General features: G+C 52.1%; 1 protein-coding gene across 5 annotated transcripts in view; it reads left to right on the forward strand.

Moving 5' to 3' along the window:
- The window catches only part of MYH14 (myosin heavy chain 14), a 78,870-nt gene extending 61,278 nt beyond the window's left edge, over nt 1-17,592 (forward strand). For all 5 annotated transcript variants that reach the window (XM_070772171.1, XM_070772170.1, XM_070772172.1 and 2 more), the window contains 13 exons: nt 85-189; nt 285-437; nt 1,594-1,842; nt 5,616-5,828; nt 6,395-6,607; nt 7,739-7,900; nt 8,848-8,976; nt 9,560-9,648; nt 9,742-9,865; nt 12,666-12,874; nt 14,682-14,790; nt 16,472-16,644; nt 16,796-17,592. In XM_070772171.1, coding sequence (XP_070628272.1) covers nt 85-189; nt 285-437; nt 1,594-1,842; nt 5,616-5,828; nt 6,395-6,607; nt 7,739-7,900; nt 8,848-8,976; nt 9,560-9,648; nt 9,742-9,865; nt 12,666-12,874; nt 14,682-14,790; nt 16,472-16,644; nt 16,796-16,955 — 2,088 coding nt within the window. In that variant the 3' untranslated portion in view covers nt 16,956-17,592. The remainder of the gene's footprint in view (nt 1-84; nt 190-284; nt 438-1,593; nt 1,843-5,615; nt 5,829-6,394; nt 6,608-7,738; nt 7,901-8,847; nt 8,977-9,559; nt 9,649-9,741; nt 9,866-12,665; nt 12,875-14,681; nt 14,791-16,471; nt 16,645-16,795) is intronic.
- Nucleotides 17,593-18,937: the final 1,345 nt, after the last annotated feature.

Genomic DNA, 18,937 nt, shown 5'->3' on the forward strand with positions numbered 1-18,937 from the left:
CAGTGGGTAGTGGGGATCTGAGGCAGGTACACAGAGGGGTCGGCTGGCAGGAAGCTGCCATTATAAGATGCCCCTTGCCCACAGGCTGAACTCGAGAATGTGTCTGGAGCCCTGAGCGAGGCCGAGTCCAAAGCCATCAGGCTGAGCAAGGAGCTGACCAGCATGGAGGCCCAGCTCCACGATGCCCAGGTGACCCCAGCTCCCATCTCACCACTCGCTCCCCAACCCAGACCACCCCCAACTCTCCTGCCCACACTGAACATCGTCCTCTCATCCACCTGCAGGAGCTGCTGCAGGAGGAGACCAGAGCGAAGCTGGCCCTGGGGTCCCGGGCACGAGCCCTGGAGGCGGAGGCAGCCGGGCTGCGGGAGCAGCTGGACGAGGAAGCGGCCGCCAGGGAGCGAGCGGGCCGCGAGCTGCAGACCGCCCAGGCCCAGGTGAACAGCCCTGCAGGGAGATCCCCCACCCGGCTCCTGCTGGGTTCCGTGGCTCACGGGGTGACCCCACAGGCCAGCATGTCACAAGCCAGACCACTGCAAGCCAGACTCCCCTCCTCTCTGTCCCCACAGCCCCAGCCCTGCACAAACTTCATCCTCTGTCACCTGTATCCTCTCAGCCTCCCTTCAAACCTCCCTGCCTCTAGTCTATCCCCTTCTGGCTCATCCTTCACATGGTCTTTGTAAAGCCGGAGCTGATGCTGCCTTTTCCTTGCTCACACACCTCCCAGGGCTCCCCAGCTACCCACCCTGGACAAAATCCATGCCTCTCACCAGGTTGTCAGAGACCCTGCATTCTCTGGCCTTCTTCCATCGTTAGCTATATTCACCTCTCATCTCTCTTTCCTCACTTCATGTAGGAAAACGCTTTTCATTTATTAGGACTTAGCATCCGCCTCTCCTGTTCTAAGAAATTACTCACCAGCCCTCTCTGAGCTCCCTTAACCCTTCTTTCTCCTTTGTCCCCACTCCAGTCACCCTGACTGGCTAGAACTGTCATTGCCCATGAGTCCCCCGACCAGACTGAAAGCTCCTTGAAGGTGGGACCCCATCAGAGTTAGATCTGGGTCCCCAGCCTAAGCCAACATAGTGCCTTATGTATGGGATGCCTTGAGAAATGCCTGTTGAATGAATGATGAATGTATGCCTGTGAATATCATTTTTTAACTGGAAAACTCCTATGCATACTTCAAGATCCATCACAAATGCTCCGTCCTCCAGGAAGTCTCTTGAATGTTCTCAATAGATTTTTGAGCCTGTCTGGTGGACTCCTGTGGCTTCCCTATTTCTACCTTAGCCTCTATCACCCTGGTTGTGACACTCAGTCTCCCCCATCAGACTAGGGGTTCCCCAGGGCAGAACCCAGGTCTGATTCATCTTCTGGTTCTGTGGGAACCATTTTAACATCCTGGAGGAGCTGGGGCTCTGAGAACTCACAACCTTATCCCTACTCTTCAGGCAGAAGTGCCCAACGGAGTGAATCATTTCCCTCTTGGGCCTCAGTCTCCTCATCTGGGAAATGGGGCCCCACTAACTCACACTCGGGTTGCCAACATGGGTGCCACCCTCCCTCTCTTTCCTCCACCCCCAACCCCAGCTGTCAGAGTGGCGGCGGCGCCAGGAAGAGGAGGCAGGGGCCCTGGAGGCAGGGGAGGAGGCTAGGCGCCGGGCGGCCCGAGAGGCTGAGGCCCTGAACCAGCGCCTGGCAGAAAAGGCGGAAGTGGTGGAGCGGCTGGAGCGGGGCCGCCGGCGGCTGCAGCAGGAGCTGGACGATGCCACAGTGGACCTGGAGCAGCAGCGGCAGCTCGTGAGCGCGCTGGAGAAGAAGCAGCGCAAGTTCGACCAGGTGAGGCACCTTGGGTTAGCCACCTGGGGAACTGGGATGCTCACCCACGCTGCCCGTCACGGTCACCGTGAGCGATCAGTAACAGGTGATGTCACAGCTCAGCTGTGAACCTGCGAGGACCTTCGGGGAAGATGCCTCTTCCCTCTGAGCCCCTGTAGGATAGAACGCCCATCGATCCTGGCTTATGTCTCCTGCCCCCAAATAATTACTGCTGGTACCCAGTGTTACTCCCAAAGGCGTCCTGCAGATACACCAGAGGGTGTACTTAGGAAGGCGAAATGAAATAACACGTCTTGCTTCTCCTGCTGACTCACTGTGGACCTCAGGCAAACTGCTTGTCCCATTTCAGCCTCAGTTTGCCCATCTAGAAAATGGGGATAAGGGGATTCCCTGGCAGTCCAGTGATGAGGACTCCATGCTCTCAGTACTGTTGCTGTCGTTCAGTCACTAAGTCGAGTCCGACTCTTTTCGACCCTGTGAACTACATCGCTCCAGTTTGATTCCTGGTTGGGGAACTAAGATCCCACAGGCTATGCGGTACAGCCAAAAAAAAAGAAGAAAAAAGAAAAAATTGAAAGTGGGGATAATACTAAGCATCTGACAATGTAAGAATGGAATAAAATTCTCAGAACCCCAGAGCATTAAGATCAGGCAACCCTGAGGTTCACAGCCCAGTTGGGGCCCTTTCTGGCTGTGTGGCTTGGGCAAATTGCACAGTCTCTCTGCCTCATTTTCTTCATCTGGAAAATGGGAGAGTCCTTATTTTTGCCTTCATTTTTGAAAGGAATTTTCACTGGCTGTTGAATTCTAGGTTTTATTCTTTCCACACTGGGAAGAGATCATTCCATGTTCTGGGGCCTCCACTGTTTCAGATTTAAAGTTAACAATAATGTGATGTGGTTTTCTAGCTGGTTCAGACTTTTTCCTCTTTATCTTTGCTTTTTAGCAGTTTGACTATGATATCCAGCTGTGGGGTTTTGTGTTTATTCTACTTCAGTTTGCCAAGCTTCCAACAGCTTTGGGTTAGTGTTCTTAATCACATGTGGAAATCTTCAGCCATTATTTTTTCAAATATTTTTCTGCCCCATTCTCTCTTTCTCCCCTCCTCTTCTCAAACTCCAAATACATGTATGTTCGATTGCTTAATACTATTCCATAGATCATTGAAAAAATTCTAAAAGAATTTGTGTTTTATATATATATAGACATGGTTAAGCAGGAGATGGCAAGAGTGAACAATGACATTATAGGAATCAGTGAGCTAAAATGGAGAGGAATGGGTGAATTTAATTCAGATGACCATTATATCTACTATTGTGGGCAAGAATCCCTCAGAAGAAATGGAGTAGCCCTCATAGTCAACAAAAGAGTCTGAAATGCAGTACTTGGATGTGACCTTAAAAACGACCCAATGATCTCAGCTCATTTCCAAGGCATACCATTCAACATCATAGTAATCCAAGTCTGTGCCCTAACCACTGGATGCTGAAGAAGCTGAAATTGACCAGTTCTATGAAGACCTATCGGAGAAGGCAGTGGCACCCCACTCCAGTACTCTTGCCGGGAAAAGCCCATGGACGGAGGAGCCTGGTGGGCTGCAGTCCATGGGGTCGGTAGGAGTCGGACACGACTGAACGACTTCACTTTCACTTTTCACTTTCATGCATTGGAGAAGGAAATGGCAAGCCACTCCAGTGTTCTTGCCTGGAGAATCCCAGGGACTGGGAGCCTGGTGAGCTGCTGTCTCTGGGGTCGCACAGAGTCGGACATGACTGAAGTGACTTAGCAGCAGCAGCAGCAGCATGAAGACCTATAAGGCCGCCTAGAACTAACAACAACAAAAAAATAAGATGTCCTTTTCATCATAGGGGATTGGGATGCAAAAGTAGGAAGTTAAGAGATACCTGGAGTAACAGGCAAGTTTGGCCTCGGAGTACAAAATAAAGCAGGGCAAAGGCTAACAGAGTTTTGCCAAGAGAACAAACTGGTCATAGCAAACACCCTCTGCCAACAACACAAGAGGTGACTCATCGGAAAAGACCCAGATGCTGAGAAAGATTGAGGGCAGGAGAAGAAGGGGACAATAGAGGATGAGATGGTTTGATACCATCACCAACTCAATGGATATGAGTTTGAGCAAACTCCAGGAGATGATGAAGGACAGGGAAGCCTGGCATGCTGCCGTCCATGGGGTCGCAAAGAGTCGACACAACTTAGCCACTGAACAGCAACAAATATACATATAAATATATATATTTGCATGTCTTGTAAGTTTTATTGTTCATCAATTGCTATGTCATAAAAAAACAGTGAAGGTTTGAAGTACATTTTAAATTTTATGTATTTTTTTTCCTACTATGACTACAAGAGGAAGAAAGAAAACCCTTTCCTCTCTTGGGTATATAAAGCGAGGGGCTGATCAGTTTGATCCATTTAAGGTTTTTCCTTTTTTTGGCTCAAAATTTCCTTTCATTTAATTTTTTATAAAACTTGAAGTGTAGTTGATTTACACTGTTGCATTAGTTTCAGTTGTACAGCAAAGTGACTCATACATTTATACATGATACATATATTCTTTCTCAGATTCTTTTACTTATAAGTTACTAGAAGACATTGAGTAGAGTTTCCTGTGCTTTACAGCAGGTCCTTGTTAATTATCTGTTTTATATATAGTAGTGTATAATGGCAACCCACTCCAATATTCTTGCCTGGAGAATCCCAGGGACAGGGGAGCCTGGTGGGCCACCGTCTACGGGGTCGCACAGAGTCGGACACGACTGAAGCGACTTAGCAGCAGCAGCAGCAGCAGTGTATATCTGTTAATCCCAGATTCCAAATCTATCCATCCCCCCTTTCCCCTTTGGTAACCACAAGTTGGTTAGTTTGTTTTCTGTATCTGTGAGTCTGTTTCTGTTTTGTAAATAAATTCATTTAATTACATCATTTTTTTTAAAAGATTCCACCTAGAAGTGATATCATATGATGTTTGTCCTTCTCTGTCTGGTTTATTTCACTTACTGTGATAATCTCTAGGTCCATCCATGTTGCTGTAAATGCCATTATTTCATTCTTTTTCATGGCTGAGTAATATTCCATTGTATATATAGGCCACATCTTCTTTATCCATTCCTTCATCCATGGAGATTTAGGTTGCTTCCATGTCTTGGCTATTGTAAGTAGTGCTGCAGTGAACACTGGGGTGTAGGTATCTTTTCGAATTAAAGTTTTCTCCAGCTCTCTGCCCAGGAGTGGGGTTGCTCCATCATATGGTAACTCTAGGACCTCCCAGGTGGCACAAGTGCTAAGAACCTGCCTGCCAAAGCAGGAGGCACTGAAGACTCGGGTTCCATCCCAGGGCCGGGAAGATTCCCTGGAGCAGGGCATGGCGACCCACTCCACTATTCTTGCCTGGAGAATCCCATGGACGGAGGAGCCTGGCGGGCTACAGTCCATGGGGTCACAAAGAGTCCGACAGGGCTGAAGCGACTGAGCACTCTGACACATGGTAACTCTATTTTTAGTTTTTAAAGGTACCTCCTCACTATTCTGCAGAGCGGCTGCACCAATTTACATTCCCATCAACAGAGGGATCCATTGAAGAGCGAGCTGGTCTGGGACCCAGTGGAAACTTTAATCCCTATACCTCCCTCTTGTGTCTCTGCCTCTGTCTGTCTGTCTGTCTCTCCGTCCTTGGCCCCTCTCTCTTCCCCATTCCCTTGTACACTCCTTTTAGCTAACCTGTGTCCCCCACCCCATCTCCCTCACCCCGGAAGCTCCTGGCGGAGGAGAAGGCGGCAGTCCTGCGGGCGGTGGAGGAGCGGGAGCGGGCGGAGGCCGAGGGCCGCGAGCGCGAGGCCCGGACGCTGTCACTGACCCGGGCCCTGGAGGAGGAGCAGGAGGCGCGCGAGGAGCTCGAGCGGCAGAACCGTGCGCTGCGGGCCGAGCTGGAGGCGTTGCTGAGCAGCAAGGACGACGTCGGCAAAAGCGTGAGCGACCCCGGGTCCCCGGGACACACAGACACACACATGCACACACACGTGGGCGACCACGCGCCCCACCCCCACCCCGTGACGCTGGGGCACACAGGCACACATGTGTGCTCTCCCACACGGAGGGCAAAGGGAACCGGCGTCGGAGAGTCCCCGTGTTCACGCACATACCCGGGAAGTGAGGAAAGCCAGGCATCAACAGGCAACGATTCATGGGCCCAGCACACGGGGAGATCTTCCAGCAAACATATGTGCACACACTAAGCACGAGAGCTTCTTGGAAAACATCCATGTGCAGGTGCGTGTTCATGAAATGTGAGCGGACTCTCCCGTCAAACACACTTGCTCACGTGTACACACTGAGCACGAGAGCCTCTCACAGCGTGTGTAGGTAACTCGGGACAAGAAGGAGCTAGGATGGACATGTCACCTCGCTGCCTCCCCCTCGTCTATCAAAGCTCCCCTCCCCTCTAGCCTAGCATAGATCTCCGGGCCTGACCTCCCGCCTCCTCGGTGGTCCAGGTGCCCAGGGCTCACTTTCGTTCTGCTTCCCACCCTCCCAGGTGCATGAGCTGGAGCGAGCCCGCCGGGTGGCTGAACAGGCAGCGAACGATCTGCGAACGCAGGTGACGGAGCTGGAGGACGAGCTGACGGCAGCCGAGGATGCCAAGCTGCGCCTGGAGGTGACCGTGCAGGCCCTGAAGGCGCAACACGAGCGGGACCTGCAGGGCCGAGACGAGGCGGGCGAGGAGAGGCGGCGGCAGCTGGCCAAGCAGGTATGGGCAGGGCGCCGCCCAGCTCAGTGTGCCCGGAAGTCTCACCACCCACCTGCTACTGTGGGTTTCTACCCAAGTCCCACCTACTAGCCAGCCATCCTCCTGTTCCCCAACCCGCTCACCCACCATGACCCAAGAACCCACATGCACAAGGACCCATTCGGACACCCTCCATCCACTAACCGGTCCACCCAACCACCATCCCATCTACTGAGCCAGCTGCCTAGCCGCCTGTACACAGCCTCCCTACCAACCAAGACTTCTACACAACCAACTCTGCATCCGACTTCTCCATCCACCCAATACCCGCTCCAATCAACCTCCTCTCTCCAGCCCAACCACCCCAGTATCTACCCACCTCCTCTGCACCCCCAACCAACCCGTATACCCATTTACCTGCTCATTGACCAGCTTGTCTTCACCCCACTTCATCCATGACCTTCCTTCCTTTTTCATTTATTTCTTCACCTGCTTCTTCATTCACTCCATATTTCTCTCTCTGCACATTTATTCATTCATTCTTCATTCAGTGGAGGAATTTCCTATGGTCTGCAGCGGGCAAGGCTTTTCACTCAGTGATGTGTGCTGAGCGTGGGAGGGGCGGGTCAGCCCTGAATATCAGAAAGAGCCCTCTGGGGCCATGTGGTCAGCAGACTGGAGCAGAGGAGACTGGAGCTGGGAAGCCTAGAGCAAGTGATGAAGAGATGATCCAAGGCCGGGATGGGGAGCAGTATCTGAGCTTTTCTTTTTAAATCTACTTTGGCCCCACTGATCCAGCCATGAGTTCATGCATGATTTTGTCCTGAGGGCACCAGGGAGCCAACCACAGGAGGGCCATGAGCAGGGTCAGCTGTGATTGTAGAAGGACCTTTCTAGAGCCTTCAGGAATGGGCTGGAGAGGAGTGATGGGAGCAAAGAGGAGGCTGGGGCAAGAGGGAGGGGTAAAGCTTGCCAGGGCTGTGGGGTTGGAGAGGATGATTGGGTTTGTGGCAGAGAGAGGCAAGGGGCAGAAGGAGTGGGGCTGGAGACCTGGGCAGGGGCTGGAGGGTAGACCTCTACGCCACTGGCATGTAGGGGGAGCCTGGGCTTCCTGTCCCCTGAGCCCGCCCCTCCCGACCTCCCCTCTCCCAGTTGAGGGATGCAGAGGTGGAGCGCGATGAGGAACGCAAGCAGCGTGCTCTGGCCGTGGCCGCCCGCAAGAAGCTGGAGGCCGAGCTGGAGGAGCTGAAGGCTCAGACCACAGCGGCCGGGCAGGGCAAGGAGGAGGCAGTGAAGCAGCTTCGCAAGATGCAGGTAAGGGGTGGGGCTTAAGCCGCGGAAAGGGGAGGCCCCGCCCTCGCTCCGGCTCCCAAACCAGCTCGGACCCCGCCCTTTCGATCCCAGGAGCAGCACCCACGTTAGACAACAGCTCTATTCATGCCCCAAAGGCTCATTTGGTTCTTTTTATATTTTTTAGTTCCTTCATTTAAATTGCTTAATCTTTGGGACTTCTTTGCGGCCCAGTGATGAAAACTCTGCGCTTTCACTGTAGAAGGCACAGGATTGATCCCTGGTCAGGGAACTAAAATCCCACATGCCGCTGGATGGGGACATAAATAAATAGTTGCCAGGTAGCAAAGTGGCCGAAAGTGTAAACGCCAGGGTCAGGCAGCCTAGGTTAAGATCGTGACTGTGCCACTCACCACCCTGAGTGCACTGCTGAACCTCTCTGTGCCTCAGTTTCTCCATCTGTAAACTGGGTAGGAAAATAGTCCCCACCAACTGGAGTTGTGAGGATTAAGGTTTTCAGTATGTGTACAGAGTAGCAACTGGCCCAAGGTAAGTGATCGGTGTTTTCCATCACTTTTTTGTGGCCAAGCTGCTTGACTTGAGGATGTTTGTTCCCCCACCAGGGATCGAACCCGCGCCCCCTGCAGTGGAAGCGCTGGAGTCTTAACTGCTGAACCGCCATGGAAGTCCCTCCCAACTCTATTATTACTCCAGAGTCCACATATTACCCCCACTTTACGCTTGCTTTAATTTTGATGTGCTTCTTTTTTTAAAGAAGTGAGACTCAGAGACGGGGGGAGAGCTGGCCCATGGTCACACAGCCATTGGCTGGGAGCGGGGTGCAGAAGCCCAAGTCCTCAGGACTCTGCTTTTTCACGGGGAGCCCCCACAGGGCTGACTGCGAGGGTAGCGGGGCTGGGGGCAGTCCCTGTGACCTGGCTGGGCCCACTCACTCGCTCCGTTCCGCCCAGGCCCAGATGAAGGAGCTGTGGCGCGAGGTGGAGGAGACGCGCAGTTCGCGAGAGGAGATCTTTGCTCAGAACCGGGAAAGTGAGAAGCGCCTCAAGGGGCTAGAGGCGGAAGTGCTGCGGCTGCAGGAGGTGATGCCGGGGTGGGCAGGGCTCAGGAGGGTGGGGTCGCGGGTGGGCGGGGCCAGGGATGTCTTGGAGCCCCGCTAGGGTCCTGAACCGGAAAGCCACAGGGTCGGTGTGGGGATGGGCTAGAGTAGGGAGACTGGGGGCAGGGGGGCTGGAGAGGGACGATGACGCCTGAGCCTGGACGCAGAAGAGGGAACAAACAGAGAGCGTAAAGGAGCAGGATGGACAGGGCTTTGGGTGGTAAGGGGGCAGAGGAGGGGAGGAGAGGGGGTCTGGCCTGATGACTGAGGGAAACTGGAGGAGGAACTGGTCTGAAAAGAGATGCTGGGCTCAGTGAGGAGGCCATGAGGGTGAGGGATCCTGGCAGGCGGGCAGCAAGAAGTGGACATGGATCACGGGCTACGGAGATGGATTTAGGAGACATCTGCCTATAGACTGAAGCTCATTCCAAGGTTATCCAGGGGCAGCATGTTCAAGTGCAGTGAAAAAAAGATCAACAGACTTGAGGCATGAGGGGTAGGGAGGCCAGTGTTCAGCCAGCCTCCCATCACCGCAGCTGACCACCTGCCTATTTTGCTCGTTGCAGGAACTGGCTGCCTCTGACCGTGCCCGGCGGCAGGCCCAGCAGGAGAGGGATGAGATGGCAGATGAGGTGGCCAACGGCAGCCTTAGCAAGTGAGTGGCCCATGGTAATGTGGGGCAGGGCGCCCTCTTCTGGCCATCCTGCCCTCTCACCTCCCCTGACCTTGCCCTGCCTGTTCTCCCTAGAGCTGCCATTCTGGATGAGAAACGTCAGCTGGAAGGGCGCCTGGGGCAAATGGAAGAGGAGCTGGAGGAGGAGCAAAGCAATGCAGAGCTGCTCAATGACCGCTACCGAAAGCTGCTCCTGCAGGTGAGCACAGCTGGGTCACCCCTGCCAGCCTTGAGGCCCCACTGACCTGGGACCATAACACCCTCAATCCTTTTTCAATTCACATAGGAAAAGGGAATATTTGAGTTGGGTTTTGAAGGTTGAATAGGAGTTCTCTAGGTGGGGGTGGAATAGATGCATTCATTCTGTTGTATTTCTGAGGTTTCTCAAAGGCTGGATCCAGGGAGCATGATGCTGGTAATATGGGTCCAAGGCCTCTTCCAAGGCCTCTCTCTTCTCCTGGCTTATAAGTGGTGACTTATAGGTGGCCATCATCTCATCCTGCAGTCACTGGGCTTGACTTTCTGTGCATGTGGGGGGAGCTATCTGATATCTCCTTATAAGGGCACTAATGCCATCATCGGGACCCCACCCTCTTATCCTCATCTAGTCCTAATTACCTCCCAAAGGCCCCATTTCCAGATACACACTAGGGGTTAGGACTTCATATGAATTTGTGGGGCAACAAACATTCAGCCCATAATACACCAGTTCCCCAGGAAGCTAGCCTGGTGATCTCAAAAGCATTTAGAAGTCAACATGGAAAGTGTCCCAACTGGCCCCAAATGGAGCAGCTTGAGCTTCAACCAGGCTCATAATTACAACTCATTTAAATCCATCAAATCTGTTTAAACCCTCAAGTACACAATGACATTTTTAAAAAATACTAATTAGTCACTGTATTAGTTGCCTGAGGCTGCTGCAACCAATTGCCACAAACTGGGTGGCTTAAAAAGACAGTAACTTATTCTCTCACAGTTCTGGAGGTTAGAGGTCCAAAATCAAGGTGTCATCAGGTTCGTTCTTTCTGAGGGAACATCTCTTCCAGGCTGTCTTCTGGTTGCTTGTCAGCAACCCTTGGCTCATAGATCCATCAGCCCGGTCTCTGCCTCTGCCTCGCGTGACCTTCCCTATTTCTTCTTTGCGTGTCTGTGCCTCCTTCCCTTCTTGAAAAGACACCAGTCGTATTGGATTTAGTGCGAGGCTGTTCAGTTGCTAAGTCATGTCTGACTCTGTGACACCGTGGACTTGAGCCCGCCAGCCTCCTCTGTCTGTGGGATTCTCCAGGCAAGAATACTGGAGTGGGTTGCCATTTCCATCTCCAGGGGATCTTCCTGACCCAGGGTTCAAACCTGCATCTCCTGCATTGGCAAGTGGGTTCTTTACCACTGAGTGAAGAGGGAAGCCCATTGGATTTAGGGCCCACCCCAATCCAGCATGGGCTTCCCAGGTGGCTCAGTGGTAAAGAACCCACTTGCCAATGCAGGAGACGCAGTAGACTCCTGGTGGACTGTAGTCCATGGGGTCACAAAGAGTCGGACACAACTGAGCAACTAACACACTTCAGAAAGGATGGAGGAGGAAACTGTAGATTAAGAGAGACTTAAAAATCATGTACAAAAAAAATTTAATGGGCAGCATTCAACTATAGAATCTAGGGATGCATCTTTGAATAATAAAACTCAAAAGGAAAAAAACAAACCAACCAAGGAAGTGATCACCCTAGGAGTCAGGAGGAGGGGGGAATCCCTGGTGGTCCAGTGGTTAAAACTCTGCACTCCCAATGTGCAGAGGCTCAGATCGAACCCCTGGTTGGGAAAATAAGATCCCACAAGTTGCACAGTACATCCAAAAAAAGAAAAATGTTAGGATGACATGTTGTTTGGGGTGAAAGGAAGAGGTTGTTAGTAGAGTGGATGCATGAAGTTCTATTTTTTGACCTGGGCAGGGGTGACAATGATGTTTGCTTTTTATTAACCTATACTGGAGTGGGTTGTCATTCCCTTGCCCAAGGGATCTTCACAACCCAGGGATCAAACCTGGGTCTCCTGCATTGCAGCAGATTCTATACCATCTGAGCCACCAGGGAAGCCCAACCTATTAAGCCATATAGTTGATCTGTTTTTTACTTTTCCTGTCTCACGGTTTTATTTTCCAATAAAAGGTTAAAAAAAAATAGCATATGCTAATCACCACGTCGGTCTCTTCCTGTGAGGGTGAAATGAAGTAAAGTATGAATCAGACTGCATCTGACTCATTTCCGTGTCCCCAGCATAGGACCTCACTCAGAGTACGAGATGAATAAATAAACAGGCACTATTATTAGGGGTGTGGTTACACATTAGCAATATAGTAGCTCCTGTTAATTGAGCTGGCATTTCTCAAAACGATCCTGCATATCATTCTATCAAAACCACCTAAGGTGCTTGTTGAAAATGTGGATTCATGGGCCTCATTCCAGACTTGCTGAATGAGAATCTCTGGAGGGTGGGATACTGTGGTCCATTTTTTTTTTCTTTTTTTTCCACAAGCTCTCTGGATGAGCCTGGTGCAAACAAAAATGTGATAACCCTTGGAATAGGCTCATTCACAGTCAAAGAATCAACAGCATTTAAACAAGCCTGTGATAGTCTTCTGGACTTGTTTATATATTGGGCTGAGTTGTACAGCATGTGGAACCTCAATGACACAATCAGGGATCTAACCCAAGCCCCTTGCATTAGAAGCTCAGAGTCCTAACCACTGGACCACCACTCTCCTCTTGTGGTCTTATTAAAATAGCAAAAACCTATACAAAAGGTTAAAACCCAGAGTTGGCACTGCTCTTGGCTGATAAGCCAATCAAGGAAAAGTACATTTATTGAGTGTTTATTATGTGCCAGGCTCTATGCTATGCACTTAACAAGCATCAGCTCACTTAGTTCTGGGAGGTTCTGGCATTTACCTCCCACCTTCCCTCTGAGACTCCACCATGACAGTCCTGCCTTCCCCACTGCTACAGGTAGAATCACTGACCACAGAACTGTCAGCTGAGCGCAGTTTCTCAGCTAAGGCAGAGAGCGGGCGGCAGCAGCTGGAGCGGCAGGTCCAGGAGCTCCGGGAACGCCTGGGTGAGGAAGACGCTGGGGCCCGAGCCCGCCAGAAGATGATCATCGCTGCCCTTGAGTCTAAGTTGGCCCAGGCTGAGGAGCAGCTGGAGCAGGAGAGTAGGTAAGTGGGAAGAGAGGGCACAGCTGGAGGGCAACCCTCACATTCTGAGCAATTGAGGCACAGGGGAGCTGTGTTACAAGCACCTGGTTTAGAAACATCCAAAAGGCATCATGATATTAATGGTTGATGGTTTCCTGTATCATTTAGGATGCTCTATGCTGCAAGTAATTGCATTCCCACTATATAATTTAAACAGTAATGTAGCAGTTAGCTATAGCTGCATAACAAGTGTTAGTCACTCAGTCGTGTCCAACTCTTTGCAGCCCCATGAACTGTATCCCATCAGGCTTCTCTGCCCATGGAATTCTCCAAGCAAGAATACTGGAGTGGGCTGCCATTTCCTTTTCTAGGGGGACTTCCCGACCCAGGGATCAAACCTTGGTCTCCTGCGTTGCAGGAGATTCTCTACCATCTGAGCCACAAAGGAAGCCCCATATGCAGGGAAGCTGCCTAACAAACCACCTTAAAATTTCAGTGACTTAAAACAGCAATCATTTATTATTGTTCATGAGTCTTTGGAATGGTTGGTAGGTTCTGCTGATCTGGATTTGGTGAGCCTCACTCACGCATCTTTGCTCAGCTGAAAGTCAGCTAGATGGATTTGCTGATCTTGGCTGGGCTCTCACATGTCTACAGCCTTGCCTGGAACAACTCGGCTAACTTGTCTCTGCTCTAGGCTGACCCAGGCTTGTTCATATGACAGAGTAAAGGTTCCAAGAGAGAAAGTTTCTTAGGGCCTAGACTTGGAACTGGTACAGTCACTTCTGCCGTATCCTGTCACTAAAGCAAGCCATGTGGCCAGCTCAGACATAAGAGAATATCCAGTCATGGTTGCCAAGCACCACCCATTGCTAGAGGACCCATCATATGGACTTCACCCTAGTATGATGGTCCATGCAGGAGAGAATGGATGAGCATCAGAATAGGGAAATTCAGGAGACAGTAGGTAAGGATGGTGCCAGGTGTCTGACCTGCAGATCTAGGTGGATCATGGGGAACTGGGAGGAGGAGCAGGTTTGGGAGAAGGCATTGAGCCCAGTGCAGGGTGTACAGGGTCTAGTGGGCAGCCGAGGCTGGGGGCTGAACCAGGCTAGAGCTCAGGAGACAGATTTAGTGGACACCAGGCTGTTGATGGTTGTAGAAACCTGGGGCACAGTTGAGCGTGTCCAAAGAAAAGTGTGTGAGTGAGAAAGGAAGATAGCAGAGATGGTTAAGGATGGAGTTTTGGGCTCCCAGAGTGTTCTACAAACACAAAGAGCTTGAAAAGGAAATTGAGAGAAGAGAGGGAGGAAGAAGGGAGGTCAGGTGGGAGATGATAGATCCTGAACCCCTGGGGGCTGGGGCTGTGAGGCTAAGGAGGGGGCAGGGCAGAGTCCAGGGGGTAGTGGGACAAGTTTGGGTACTGACAGGCCGGGGGTGGGGCAAAGGAGAGAAAATGGGTGAGGATGGTGCTTGGCGGTCTGATTTGGAGACTTGCAGTCAGTGGGTCAGTTCCCTGAGAGGAGGAAGACTGGGAGCGGGGTGGAGGATACAGTTGAACATAAGAGACCTAGTGGGGTGTGGAAAACTGGTGTAGACATGGAGACACTTTTAGGAACATCAAGCATCTTAGCTGAAGTTAAGGATTAGATGCCCTGGTGGTAGCCTGGTACCACCAGGCCTCAGTTGACTGTGGGAGCCAGTTGTAGGTGGGTGGGAAGGTGGGCAGAAGCCACTCCGAGAACAGGCAGCCGCTGGACGAGGCTTGGCGGGGGTAGAACCCTGGGTGAGCAACCCTTTTGATTCTCCCCTTCGTGCCTCTCCTCAGGGAGCGCATCCTCTCTGGCAAGCTAGTGCGGAGGGCTGAGAAGAGGCTTAAAGAGGTGGTGCTCCAGGTGGAGGAGGAGCGGAGGGTGGCTGACCAGCTCCGGGACCAGGTGAGCAGCTGACATCATAGAGAAGCAGTGGGAGTGGGGGGGACCACTGACCGAGAAGTAGCACGTGACATCTCTAGAGGTAGTGAGCTCCCATCACAAGAGGTAATGTGTGAGTGCTGGACTAAAACCGAGTGCAGACAAGGTCCTGGGCCTTGGTGCATCAGCGGAGAGCCTGAATCAGTGACTTTGTGATCCGTAAATTCTGGAATCTAGGAAAAGCCCTGGTGGGGAGCTGAGACAGCTAATGAGAGGGCAGAAGTTAAATCCTACCCAGAGGCTAGGCCACAGCTTAAATAATGAAGTGGTGTTTATTGAGAGCTTTCTTTAGCCAGTGCTAAAGACATAACATGTAGTAACACTTAAGTCTAATCAGAACTCATGAGGTAGGTACTATTATTTTCCCTCTTATTCATGTCAGCAAACTGAAGTAACTTGCTCACAATTATTTATTTAGTAAGAGATGGAGCCAGAGTTCAACCTTCAGCACTTTGGCTGCATATCTGTGCCCTTAATTATTTATTGATCAGTAAATGTGTCCCCCATACTGTGCTGCCTACTTAAAACAAACAAAAAGACAGCATGCTTGCATTCTCTCATCAGCTCCATTTCACAGGTGAGAAAATGGAAACTTTAGAAGGAGGTATAATTTGCCCCAAAGTCACACAGTTAATAAAGACAGTCTGGATCAGATCCTCCTAGACCCTCTTGCCAGCCTCCACCCCAGGCTCACATGTGATTGACTCTGTTTGCTGTGCCCTTAAAAGCTCAGCTGTGTTTTATTCGCCAATTATTTCACAAAACAATTGTTGAGCACCTGCTCAACCTGCGTGCCAGGCACTGTGCAAAGCATTGGAGATATGGCTGTGAACGACACCGAGAATGTCCCTGCCCTCATGAAGTTCACATTTTCAACACAGGAAGAGGAAGACACCACCATAAAACCTATAAACAAGCAAAGATAATTACAGATTGTGAAAGGGGTTATGAAGAAAAAAGATAATAAAGAGAGAGGGGAATACAGAGGACTGGAGAATCCTCCCTAGATTGGGAGGGAGGTGGTCCGGAAGACCTTTCTAAGGAAGTGACATTTGAATTGATACTGAAGGGTGAGAAAGAGCCAGGAAGACGGAATAGCAAGTGCAAGGACCCTGGGCTATGGAAACCAGCTCAGTGAGTCCCAAGCAAAGAAGCAGAGCAGAATAACTTGAGAGAAGAATGGGGTTGCGGGGTGGGGGGGGGCGGGGGTTGAGTGATACATGAGGTTAGAGGAGTTGGCGGGAGGCAGGTTATGCGTGTCCTCTCCTTGGAGAAAGAGATGGCAGGGTCCGGGGGAGGGTCTCACTCCAGATGGCCTAATCCATGTGTTTATGGGAAGACGACCCTGCAAGGGCCTGGAACGCCAGGCTGAGGTGCTGGCTGGGACCTTGTCCCAGGGCACTGAAGAATCATGGGAGGACCTTGAGCAGGGCAGAGGCAGGATCAGATCTGAGCATAGAGAGACCCCTCTGAGGCCAAGTGGCGGGTGGTCTCGCGTTTGAGCCTGACCTGGAGGCTGGTGAGAGGATCTAGGAGAGCAGAACAAAAGTGTGAACAGAAGGATAGAGGAGGGATGGAGACGTGGGGAGCTCTGGGTGAGAGCCGCACCCAGAGACATGACCTGACTCCCCGGCTCCCGCAAAAGCTGGAGAAGGGCAACCTTCGAGTGAAGCAGCTGAAGCGGCAGCTGGAAGAGGCCGAGGAGGAGGCTTCCCGGGCCCAGGCGGTCCGCAGGAGACTGCAACACGAGCTGGAGGATGTCACAGAGGCCTCCGAGTCCATGAACCGGGAGCTGAACACGCTGAGGAACCGGCTCCGGTAAGGCCACCCGGTGCACGCGCAACCTCTCTGCGTAAACCCCCAGCTCCCCTGTCTTCGCTCTGTGCCCACCTCCCCATTTTATTCTGTTTCTCCGTATCCCCCCCGCCTCTCACTTTTCTCTCTCCCTTCCTCCGGTAATTGCCGCCAGGCGCGGACCCCTCACCTTCACCACCCGCACGGTGCGCCAGGTCTTCAGGCTGGAGGAGGGCGTGGCGTCCGACGAGGAGGTGGCAGCGGAGGAGGCGGAGCCGGGGTCCGGGCCGCCGCCCCCAGAGCCCGAAGGGTCCGCTGCGGCCCCACCACAGTGACCCTACCCTGCCCCCAGCCGCCGCCGGGCCCTCCCTCCTTGGCGCCCCCCCACCCCCACCCCAGGTGCCTGTCCTGAGAACCGCCCTTTGGCTTCTTGCACTTTGGAAGTGCCGCCTTCCGGCATGACAGCACTTATCCAGCCCACTCCGGGGGTCCCGGGAGACTTCTCCGTGAACCCCTAAACAGAGGAGCGGGCAAGCAGGGATCGCGGACTGGGGCGATCTCACTTGGGAGAAATTCGGGTGTGGTCGGCAAGCTGGGTTCCCATCCAGCTCCAAATCCTTCCTTCGGTTATGAATGATCTTTGTTGGGAAGGGAGTTTGGCTCTCCATGCCCCTTCCCCCCCCCCCACCCCCTCTCATTTCCCTCTCCCTGTCTCGCCACTTAGCCACCGACCCCAGAACTTATGAGCAACAGCACCCTGGAGCACCTTATGAGCTCCAGGCGGCCCTCAGCCTTTGACCTTTGCAGAAGGGCAGGTTAAGGGGACCTCACACATCCCCCCCTCCCCTCAGGTTCCCTCCCGTTGCTCTTTGTGATCACAGTTCAGCTGGAGTTTCCCATGGGGGCTGGAGAAGGCCCCATACCCTCCCAGCCTTCAAACTGTGGCAGAAATAAACTCCAACCCCAACTGGACCCTGAGGGCTATGTGTGTTCCTCCAGGGGTAGGGAGACAGTACGGGCAAGGGGTCGTGATGTGTAAGGGGTGGTCGGTTGGTTCTAATTCAGCTGGTGGGTGTTGGTGTCGGGGACCTCCCGCTTACCCAGCATTTAACATGGAAGAAATCATTCCCCTCTCATCCGGCCTCCCTCTGAGGTATCCCCTCCATTATACAGATGGGAAAACTGAGGCTCAGAGCTGGAGGGTCCCTGGCTCCACGCCTCCCAGTCAACGAGTGGTAGGAGGGGGAGCTGCACTCTAGCTGACCCTCAAATCTTTGCAAAGCAACGACAGTAGTGACCGTTGAGCTGTTTGTTGGTTACTATTTACTGAACTGTGCTAAATTTGGGACATTAGTCTCAACCCGTAGATGCAGAGATTTCATTGTTTTCTAGACATTGCCAGTGTCTAGAACACTGCCTGGTGTAGTTAACCTTTTTATATTTGTTGAATGACTAGATCACCCCCTCCTTTTTATATTGGTCAAATGAATAGAGCACCCCCTCCACTTTCTGAGTGGTAGAAACAAGCTTAGAGAGGTTGAGAGACTTGCCCAAGGACAAACAGCTACTGAGAAATAGAACCCAGTCTGGCATCAGAGTGGGTAACCCCTGAGCCCACACTGGGGACCCATGTCCATCCCTTTTCTGGAGACTAGAAACCCTCATCTATGAGCTCACATGACCTGGGTCATATAACTTTCCAATTAGGGCTATCAGTTCAGTTCAGTTGCTCAGTCGTATCTGACTGTTTGCAACCCCATGGACTGTAGCATGCCTCCCTGTCCATCACCAACTCCCGGAATTTACTCAAACTCCTGTCCATTGAGTCTGTGATGCCATCCAACCATCTCTGCTGCTGCTGCTGCTAAGTCGCTTCAGTCGTGTCTGACTCTGTGCGACCCCATAGACGGCAGCCCATCAGGCTCCTCTGTCCCTGGGATTCTCCAGGCAAGAACACTGGAGTGGGTTGCCATTTCCTTCTCCATCCAACCATCTCATGGATCCCCATTTTTACCATCAGGGAAACTGAGGTAGATACTTGCTCCCTCCCAAATCACAAGGTGAAAGCCAGCGATGAGGGGCATGTCTGCACCCTCAAAGTGCATGCCCTTGCCATTTTAATATGACCCCTGCTCTTGAAGACCCAAGCCTTAGGTCTGCCCCCAAAGCCCCCTTCAGGAGACCTTCTCTGCAGACAAGGAGGATGAAACTTTTAAATGAAAAGGAAACTTTTATTTTGGTGGGGAGTGACAGGGTGGGTGGGAAGGGTGGGGCATGACACTTTTTCTTTGGGGAGTGGGGGTGACATGCGGCAGCT

This window comes from Bos indicus, chromosome 18, assembly GCF_029378745.1.
Source record: "Bos indicus isolate NIAB-ARS_2022 breed Sahiwal x Tharparkar chromosome 18, NIAB-ARS_B.indTharparkar_mat_pri_1.0, whole genome shotgun sequence".
Taxonomy (NCBI): domain Eukaryota; kingdom Metazoa; phylum Chordata; class Mammalia; order Artiodactyla; family Bovidae; genus Bos; species Bos indicus.